The following is a 10648-nucleotide window of genomic DNA, read 5'->3' as shown; positions in this document are numbered from 1 at the left end:
ATAGAGTTTTATTTTGAACTTGGACTCAAATAAAATAATAAGTCAGTACTTAGTTCAAGGCACGGTTTTGGGACATAATAAAATGCTTAATGTTTTAAAACAGTGACTTGGAGGACCAAATTCGATAAAGCTGATACAATTATTAGGCTAATATTAATAACCTTATTAATAATATTACTAAGCAGAATAGCCCAGAATATGAACGCAACGCCCTGCACGTAGCCTAAGCTTTTTCTCCCCCATAAAACACTTAAGGTAGGCTATAATGAAAACGGTGATTTAAAAATACCAAATCCATTGCATTCATATTCTGGGCTATTCTCCTTTATTAATAGTAATATTATTAATAAGGTTATTAATATAAACCTAACAATTTTATTAGTATTTCTTATTATCGAATTTGGTCCTAATGTCACTGTTTTAATACATTAAGCCACATTAAAGCGTTTTAGAATGTCCCAAAACCGTGCCTTGAACTAACCACTGACTGACTGTATTTCTTTATACTTGAGTCAAAGTACAAAATAAAAACTCTATGAACCTGTAACCACTGCAAGCTGCAAAGTAATCAGGAAGCGTTTGTCCGAACTCAAATGGTTTTGCGAGAGAACGCAAAACATTTGAAAAAAATTTTTTCCTCCCACCCTGAATTTTTTTCCATTCACCCCGAATTTTTCCCACCACAATGTCCTGTAAAGGGCTCCGTAGTAGATGAACTGAATGCTTAATATTGAACAATCCAAATGATTTTTTTCATGTAACGTGTTGTGTGTTGACATGTTTCTTGAGATGGGCCGACTGAGTAAAGCGTTTCCCGCATTCCTTGCACTCAAACGGTCTTTCTCCTGTGTGGATGAGCTTGTGTCTTTTAAAATTGCCTAGATCCACAAATCCCTTTTCACAGTGGGGGCAGATGTAGCGTTTCTCTCCTCTATGCCCCTGCATATGCATATTCAGAGCGACTCTATGTTTAAACTTCTTCCCACATAGAGTGCACGCGAACGGCTTCTCTCCGGTGTGCATTCGCATATGGGTAGCCCGGTCTGCCTTGGCCAAAAACCTCTTTCCACAAACTTTACAAGGAAACGGCCTTTCTCCAGAGTGAATAAGCTGATGTTTAGTAAGGGTAAAGTGGTATACAAAACTCTTCCCACACTCCTCACACTGATACCGCTTTTCCTCTGCATGGACCTTCATATGCCGGTTAAGACCTCGGACACTAGGAAATGCTTTTCCACACTGGGAACAGGTATAAGGTCTTTCACCCGTATGAAGTCTCATGTGGTTCTCCAAGGCTGATGCATTGCTGAGGACCCTTCCACACTGGGGACACTCTGTACTTCTCTGCAGTGTTTTGCCCGAAGGTTTTGGTAATAGTTGATTTCCGTTATTTGAGCCAGAATGTGGCGTATCACTAATCAAGTCGTTCTGCACCTGATCCACCCTCTTATCCTTTACCATAAGTGTACCATCCTCACCTGCAGGATGTATTTGTCTAGATTTGGAGGAAATCTTTCTTTGTTTTCGAAGTCTAGACTGGAGTGTAGGTGTGTCATCATCTTCTGAAAGGTCTTTATCATTTCTCTCTGTGCAACATGATGAAAATGATATGTCCGCTTCGAAGTTGTCAACTGGAGATGCAGTGGTATCTAAAGATGGAATGGGTACTCGCCCTAAAACAACGTTAGCGGAAGTGGCAGCTTGTTGCTCCTTCAGTGTTAGCAGAGGTGCAAACTGCCCAGATGGCTGAAAATGGTGCATGGGTACCTGCTCCAAGGCATCTTGTGGTGTTATCACGATAGGTGAATGCAAATGCAAAGTATCAAGAGATTCAAGCAAACCTGGCGTATTATCAGGTGGAGGAAAAAACTGGTCTGGAGAAGAGGAGAATTGATCGGATTGTGGTGGATATTGAGATTGCGTGAGTGGAGGTTGAGGTGGGTTTAAGGAGACGGATCCCTGAATTGCGTTAACTGGAATATGTGGAGAAGTAAATGGAACATGCGTTGGCAGATAAGAAGGTGGCGTCGCCTGAACTGGATTGTGTGGCAGAACCAAAGGGAACTGGAATGATGGACTTGAATTCACAGAATGTGCTGGCATTATCTGTGGTGATGCAAAAACATGGGATTGAGGAGGAACAAGACTGGATGAGGGAATCCGATCCTGGACTGGTGGAAGGGTATTTGGAGCTGCTGCGACAGGAACGTGTCTTGATGGCATGACAGTGTGTACTTGTGGAGTTATCTCTTGGGCTAGTGTTTTGATGGATTGTGATGGAAAGAATGGTGGTTGTGTAAGTTGAGAGGAACATTGGGTTAATGGCTCATTGGCCTGGTTTAGCAAGGCAATGGTTGAAAGAGTTCTCTCAGTATGTGAAACCAATGCCTGAGCTCGCTGTTTGGAGGAATGAGGCTCTGTTACTAAGACTTGGCTTGGAGGAACAAGAGTTAGGTAGGTGTTTTGACAGATATTTGACCCCTCTTTCTGAGGGACTACGGTTTGGTTTGATGTTTGAGGATTTGGGTTTGGTCGACGATGAACTAATGAAGCTGTAGGCTTGGTTTGAGGTATTGATGGAGCACCAGACAGCTCAATCATTGGCACAGACGAGTTAACATTGGAAGCAGGAGTCTGGGTCAAATTGGGAAGTACTGAAGAAGTTGATGTCTGCGCTGGTGCACTGGCATTCTGTCTTTTGTTTTGGAAAGACAAGCCTTCTGTGTTTTCCAATGTTCTTTCAGATGTACCTCGGATGGGTTGTATAGTTTGATTGGGTTTTGGACCACTGGAATCCACTCTACGACTACAAGAGGAAGTACTCACTGGTGGTGGTGACTTTTCTCTATGGTTGTTATTGTGTCTGGTTATTGTTTGCAATGCTGGTGGGATCGCAACTGTGAATAGAGAGGTGAAGATGCAAGAAAGGAACAAAAGGAAGACAAAATGTAAATATAAAAAGTTGCAAATTGAGTCCTCAACAGATGGATTAGTTGAGTATCTGAGTGGTGTACATTACGGGTTGGGGTAATTTCATCTGCACTATTTTTTTTTTTTTTAATCCTAACTGTGAAATACAGCTCATATATACTTATTGTCAATTTCCAAATTTTTATGCATATTTTTTTATTTGAAAAGGATTGGCTCTTATATGATAATTATATGTAAATAGAAGATTTAAAAAAAAAATAATTCAAGTGTAAAAAGTTCAACCTTTAAAAATGGTTATATAATGACCTATATTTTATATAATTCTATCAGTTGCTGCTAAATTAGTAAATGCATATTACACAAAGCAGTTGAGTCTCCATTGTGGACTTGTGAAAGAACTACATATAAGATATGACATATATAAGAATTGTTCTTATTATTCAATTGAATTTGTGAATGACTCTTGTACCCCTTTCCACGGTGTCCTTATCTGGCACTCTGCGCACCAGTATGGGCTCAGCACCCTCTTGCTTTAGTAGAAAGTATCCTGGTGCATAGCTGTTGCATTCAGTCTCTTGAGGCTGAAGACACAGAACATAAAATAATAATGTATAAAGGGGCTATGGCGTTCAAATACTGTCCACTCCATAAAGATCAACTATGAACATAAGATTTAAACTCAATCCTAATTGACCTCACATAGCATTTTGATATTCAGTCGAGCCTTTAAATATAGAAAACCCTTACAGAGAGGAAATACGACCTCAGTCTGTGAACTCTGCTGTTTTTCACCACATAATTGATATGCAAAACAAAAAAGGGTGAGGAAGGGAGGAGGAGAAGTGTACTATCATGTGCCCCTCATTTCTTACCTCTTTTTTGATGAGGAGCAATGCAAGCTGTCTGTTCCCTTCCTCACTGGCACACAGATCTGTGAGTTTATCACTAGTTATGTCTCCCACATTAAGACGTTGTCCTATAAACTCAAGAGGGCTGCATCCCCAGTCAACCAAAGTGGGCTTTTCTGAGACAAAACAAAACTGTAAATACCCTGTTGAAAAAAAAACCTAACCAGAATAAACATCTTATGTTTTTAAGAGGGTAGCCTATACATAACAAATGACAGATTAAGAGATAAAATTGATTTAAATATACATATATTAAATATATTTGTAAAAAAAAAGTTCATAGACAGCTGAAGAGTCAGAGAAAAAGGCCATTGAATGTATTTACCATCTGGCTTTGTCTAAGCCGTTAAAAGTGGTTCTAATGTTCCAGGAAGTGTTTAATGCACGCCTCAACCCAGGAACAGCACTGTTGTAAGAGAAAGACTTACCACACTGCACGCCAATATCACGATGTTTGGAGCTGTTTCCAGTCCTCTGGCTCCCGGCTTCAGAGGATCTATTTGTGCTCTGGCTGGATGTGTCACCTGTCTTCGTGTTGACTTTCTCTTGCCTCATCTGCACCAATTCCGCTTTCAAGCGCTGCAAAGTGCCATCATAAAGTTTGGTCGCTTCCCTGACAGCAGTCTGTAAAATTGTTTCCATTATGTGCGTGAACTGGGTCTGAAACCCGTCACAATCGTCCTCGCTCGCGTCCGGCATGGTTTTAAGTTAATTTTATGGAGAAGACGTTATGATCTCTTTAATCAACGAGAATCACAGTGACGCGTCCAGGGGAGGGCGGTATACTTCCGCACTGAATGTTAAAAAGTTGTATTTATAGACTTAGAGACTGCAGTAAAGATAGTTTGCGGTCTGCTTTTAATATGACACTGAAACGCTCTAAAGCTCTAAAACAATGCATAGCCTACATGAAGAGTTCAGATGCAAAACCCTCTAACTGCCGTTTGAAATTTTCATCTAAAATGAGCATTTTTTATCAGGCTCCTATGTGTAGGTTCAGTAATTTCACTTTAAAATAAAATAACTGAACATAAAACAGGAGCCTGAGAAAAATGCTCATTTTAGATGAAAATTTCAAACGGCAGTTAGAGGGTTTTGCATCTGAACTCTTCATGTAGATGAGACACAAAACATTTATGACTTGCATTACACAGTCCTGCATCTTGACAAAATTCTGCTGATTTAAAAAAAGGTCTAAGATTGCCTAAATTGATAATGCAGTGAGTTAAAAAATATCGATAAAAACTTTACATGCCCCCCCCCCCCCCACACACACACAAAATAGCCTTTTTTTCTTTTAACTATGCTATCAATAACTGAGAAGTCAGCTACTTGATATGTAAGTTTCATAAATAAATTTTGGCAGATTTTACATCATATAACTTATGTTATATGGTTTCATAAATAACAAAACTGATTACGTTACAGTAGTTATATTAGGCCTAGGCCTACATTAGAAAAGGGAAATACATGCAAATTGCGTCCTTTCCAATAGAAGGCCTATAGAGCAGCGGTTCTCAAGTTTTTTTTCTTTTCTTGAGGTCTTATATCTCTGCTACTTCTGTTGCAATAAAAAAGCAAACCACTGATCTATATAATAGCTATATAATGTTCTCTATTATAGATCAGTGAAGTAAACTCAAAAATATGACTTCAGTTTAATGTTGCACATCTTCATTTGTATTGTGCTTTAAATTTATCTATATATTGTTTTTTCTTTTCTTTTCTTTTTTTAATTTCTCCTGTTCAATCGCACCTTGTCTCAGTCTGGGGCTGTCATTCCGCTCAAAGTCTACTTTTCTCTCCCACAGATTAAAAAGAAGAAGAAAAAATAAATAAATCACACAGGTTTGCAACAACATGAAGGTAAAGAAATGATGATGATTATTATTTTTTTTATTGTGGAAATATATATGTAAATAAATTAGGGCTAGGCGATATATCTCATGCGATATGCATGCGCATCTCGTCAGTAAAGCCGGTTCCTTGATTAGCGGTAAATCTCCATCACCTGTTTTCACCTGCGATAATGAACGTGATATTGTGTAGCTTGTCAGTGAACTACGGCTCTGTGTATTAAATGCCGCTCCATTTGAAAACAGGTGATGGAGATTTACCGCTAATCAAGGAAACGGCTTTACTGCCGAGATGCGAATGCGATATATCGCCCAGCCCTAAAATAAATGATTTTGAGTAAACTGCTGTATATACGTAAACGCTATGTAAATTTGTTTGGGTGAACTGTTCCTTTAAATTTGTCCCTACCTTCCATCCGTATGTTTGCTTCAGGAAGTGCTTCCAGTCAGTCCCGCTGTAGGACGAGTGCATGTTTTTGGATCAGCACTGATTCTCCGCGTATCGTTTATGTTACATTATTTAAATGTGACACTAATAAGAGAACAATAACCGGTCAACTAACAATAACAGTCCTCGCTAGCTTTTGCTAGCAAGTGTGTGGACGAGAGCAGATTTGACTAAACTAAAAGATGGGTCGAAAACACGCATCAACAACATGATGTGACAATTTGGTTTGAAACGTCTAACAAGGAGCTGGAGGCCTTTGTAGCTTGTTTATATAACATAGAAAGTAGCTAGACTTTTCACGGTTGGTTTAAGGCTTTTAAAAAAAAATCTGTTTACTCGTCAATATGTCCGAAGTCATACACTCGTTTCAGTCACAGCTGTCTGGGGTCATGGAGACCGTTTTTAAAGCTGCCATATTTGAGATCAGCCGTCTCGTGGAGGACAGTTTCGTGAAGGAAGTGTCCCGCAGTCGAGAGCAGGTAGAGACTCTGAAGAAGAGGCTCCAGTGGAGCGAGACCAGACGGAAAAGCCAAGAGACGAGTGTGAGGAGTCTGAGGTGTGCAGAGTGTGACAAAGCCCGTGTGTGTACCGAGGAAACAGAAGAAATGTCACCACAATCAGGTTTGTACACGATCACAATTCAACTCAGGCTCAGTGTCTTGATTTTCACCATTTGTAATGTTCTACAAAAGGAAATTTAATGATTTTATAATCTATAGGAAGATCATATTTGATATAATTAACTTGGTGATTTCTTTGCTAGTAATTACTGTAGATCAGAACAGGACTTTATTGTGAACCATGCATACTGAAATCTTGCACATTTAACTTGACCCTTGTATTAGGTTAAAAATAAAAAAATGGGTTTGTGGTCATACAATAAATACATCTGGTAAAAATAGCAAACCTTTAACATTAATTTAAATATATAAAACAATGAAATGTATTGTGTTTTTTAATGTGTATTTAACAACTTTAAACATTTGTTCACAAATTGTGAATATTATTGATATTGTGTTTTTATTTACAGTTCAGCAAGGTGCTAGTGACAATCATGAGATTCCCAGTGAGCTGAACATGCAAAAACTGATAAAAATGTCAGATAAGTGCGTAATGACAATGCATAAATGTGACCCTGCCTTTGAAAACCCAGCTAAAGTCATTTTTTGGTGATTTACTATTTTCTGCATAAAATCATCCTTCATAAGGTAAAGAACATTCTGTGAAAATGTGACCTTGGTATCTTTAATATTGACTGAGACCGTTATCTCATAATTAGATTTTGAGACTTTAGCCTGGATTTCACAGACAGGGTCACAAATATTCATGTAAATACCCTCAGGCTGGTTGAGAAACTGGCATAACGAAAGGCATAAAAAAACATTTGTATTTTCAGGTCTGTGCAGCTGGTTTTAATTGACCCACAAACATCATAATTGTAGAAGCAGTTTGCAAGCACATTCCACAATACATCAACACTTTGCAGGCATGTGCATGACCCTAAATGAGAAGTCACACGAAAACCCCCAAAAAGCATCATAGGTTAACCAGTATTTGACAAAGCAAAACTCCAAACCTGCAACATAACATAAAAAAAAAAAGGAATTAAGACCCCCATGTCATTCCAGATATGACTTTTTTTCCCTTCCATCCCTTTAAAGACCATTAAAGGACTGTGTAATCAATGCCCTCACAGTTGCATTCACCCTTGACCACATGTAGAAAATGAGCGCAGCCTCAAACAGGAGAAGGTTCCGGATGGGAACTGGAGAAGCTGTGAGTTGGAGTCTGACACACTTTTGGGAAAAGAGCGACTAGAAGACCAAACCAGCACCAGTAATACAGCAGAGGTGAGTAGCCTACTGGATAAACCACTTTTATGAACCTTGTTTGTACTGCAGTGTTTCTCAAAAGCTGTGTCTTATAATATTATTATTATAATAACAGCGCTCGCCTACACCTTTTCTAAACTGCGCCAGCATCCGGGTCTCTAACGCGGTCTGGGTCATAACTATAGGTCATTAACTAACTGCCAGACTAATAATCACACAACGAATACACCTATTACACAAATAACTGCATGAAGTCAAACTGGCCCTCAATTTAGTACACTTCCAGTGAAACAAAAGACTTCTTTATGATGTATGTATGACTTCTCTAATCATAACTCTGCTTAAACTCTGCCCCTTTCTTAAAATCAACTGGATGCTCCATCCAATCAACAACTGATATAGAACCAAGTCCCCATCCTACATGTTTCTTTTTCTGATAATCTGTTTCATCACAATACAGAAGAAAAGATCTGTTGCTACTTCCGTTTCATCGTGACTTTAACATTCTGTGCACGTTCTGTCACATTGTATTCTCTGTAGTCTGCAAGCACAGAGGTCAGGAAACTGGACTGCGTATTAAAAGAGGAGACCCTTTATGTCACTGCCGCTAATAAAGGGCTTCAGGATGGGTGGACGTTGGATACTGAAGGTGTAATTTTTAAACATATGATTACTACTTTATCCCTCTCAGATTAGACTGTGTTTGAAGATTTTTCTCCATGTTTGGTTTTCTAGGAGCGGAGACATCAGATTTCTCAGCTCACAGTTACAGTGAGCAGGAGCTGCAGCAGATTCAGGAAGAGTGGAGCTCTGGACTTGATCATACTGCTGACAATGAAGCTTACGTAGACATCACAGACATCCAGGGCCTGACGTATCGGACCCGTTATGATGCAGAAGAGCTAGCAAGCTACGGTGTGCATGAACTGGACATGGGAGACCTGGACGGTCTCGGAGAAAGAACTGAAGACATGTTGGGTAATTCAGTATCGGTTGCTGTTGGGCCTGATCAAAACGACCTGGACCAAGAAGGTGGGAGACATCACAGCTCTTCCATTAAGAGTAAGAGAGGAAACAGAGGCTCTTTACCTGTGCAAGTAACCGCAGAGACACAAGACGTGGATGGAGACATGCACTGTTTACTTATTAATGCAGATGGCCACTTGCAAGACATAAATTCCTTCACAGAAGTTCGCAGTGGGGTTGCAGGAGGTGCTGGACATAGAGGACACTCGCTGTATGTTGAGGACACAGCTAGTGGTGCAGTTTATAAGGGACATGCATTTAATCATTCTCTGAAACCTAATGTTGGACAAGCAATAGGAGACAGCAGGGCTTCTGCAAAAGCCTTCCCAGTCGCCCACCGAGTCAGTTCAAGTGCTGCATACACTTGTAACCAGTGCGGTAAGAAGTTCACTCAGGCCTGCAACCTAAAAGTGCACCAGCGTGTCCACCAGCGGGACGGTCTGCACTTGTGCAGCCACTGTGGGAAAGGATACTCATCCTTCAGTGACCTGCGACGGCACCGATGCAGTCAGACTGGAGACAAGCCCTACACCTGCACGCTGTGTGGGAACAAATTCAGCCGACTGTGGAATCTCAAGCTGCATCAGAGGATTCACACGCAGGAGAAACCACACAAGTGCACTCTGTGCAGTAAGAGCTTCACCCGGGCCGACATCTTGAAAGTCCATCAACGTACCCATACAGGAGAAAGACCGTACTGCTGCGGTGTCTGTGGACTGAGCTTCAAACGACTGGATCATCTCAGGTCACATCAGCGCAAACATAGTGCTGACCAGAACAATCCATAAGAAAACAATTCACCACATAACCTTAAAGAGTTGTTTCTGCTAGAAGGTCCTAAATCACAAATTGTTGGAGGGCCATAAATCCAGGTGTTTTCCATAAGTCATAACATCGTTGCTGTAGAAGCTCCCATTATAGTTATGTCTTCTGTATAATTTAAATTAGTTTTTTCTGAAAGGGATAGTTCATCCAAAAATGAATATTCATTATTTCCTTTCCCTTAGGTAGTTTAAGTCCTGCATGACATTCTTCTTGTGGAACATAAAGGAAGTGTTTTTTTTTTTTTTTTTTTTAATAAATGTATCTTCTTTTATTTGTCTTTATAATCTGTTTGGTTTCCAACATTCTTCAGAATGTCTTTTGTGTTTAGCAGAGGAAATGAAGTAAAACCGGTTCAAGAGTAAATGACTATAGAATATTCATTTTCGGGTGAACTATGCTTATAAGTTATGCTATGGATAATGTGGCCAACTTTGCATCACTTAAAAGTTTGAATATTGTTTACTTGTGATGTAGAGTGGTCAGAGATCGGCACTTTCCTGCTCTTTATAGCTTTGTGTGTGTCACTCATTTTGAAAAATAGATTTATTTCGGTTTATTTTAATAAACCTACCAAATATATATGTGCTCAGATATGCAATGTGTGTCACATCATACAATATCAGTCCATTTTCAGCTCTCTGCTTCAGCGATACATAGTCAAATGTCACTTAAAAGATTTATCCGGTTGGTGGTTGATTAAATCCTCCAGCTGTTTATTCCAAATGCTTAGTGTTCGTTTTCATTATTGTCTTATCAGAACTCATGCAAGGAATAATTGACAACTGGCAACTGAGTTATAGAGAAATGTTAAAAAGACTTCAC

At 39.6% G+C, this 10648-nt stretch overlaps 2 protein-coding genes across 2 annotated transcripts; one reads left to right on the top strand and one right to left on the bottom strand.

Moving 5' to 3' along the window:
* Positions 1–489: 489 nt before the first annotated feature.
* LOC131545366 (uncharacterized) lies at positions 490–4762 on the bottom strand. The gene is made up of 4 exons (XM_058784104.1): positions 4268–4762; positions 3804–3955; positions 3401–3512; positions 490–2897 (listed from the first exon to the last, which is right to left on the bottom strand). Exons 1-4 carry the CDS (start codon positions 4536–4538, stop codon positions 754–756), a joined length of 2679 nt encoding a protein of 892 aa, XP_058640087.1. The 5' UTR covers positions 4539–4762; the 3' UTR covers positions 490–753.
* A 1184-nt stretch (positions 4763–5946) lies between these two features.
* On the top strand, positions 5947–10481 carry si:ch73-109d9.2 (uncharacterized protein LOC565042 homolog). The gene is made up of 4 exons (XM_058779038.1): positions 5947–6764; positions 7866–7993; positions 8516–8624; positions 8711–10481. Exons 1-4 carry the CDS (start codon positions 6488–6490, stop codon positions 9787–9789), a joined length of 1593 nt encoding a protein of 530 aa, XP_058635021.1. The 5' UTR covers positions 5947–6487; the 3' UTR covers positions 9790–10481.
* Positions 10482–10648: the final 167 nt, after the last annotated feature.

Source organism: Onychostoma macrolepis, chromosome 01, assembly GCF_012432095.1.
Source record: "Onychostoma macrolepis isolate SWU-2019 chromosome 01, ASM1243209v1, whole genome shotgun sequence".
Lineage (NCBI taxonomy): Eukaryota > Metazoa > Chordata > Actinopteri > Cypriniformes > Cyprinidae > Onychostoma > Onychostoma macrolepis.
This window is presented reverse-complemented; position numbering and strand designations above follow the sequence as displayed.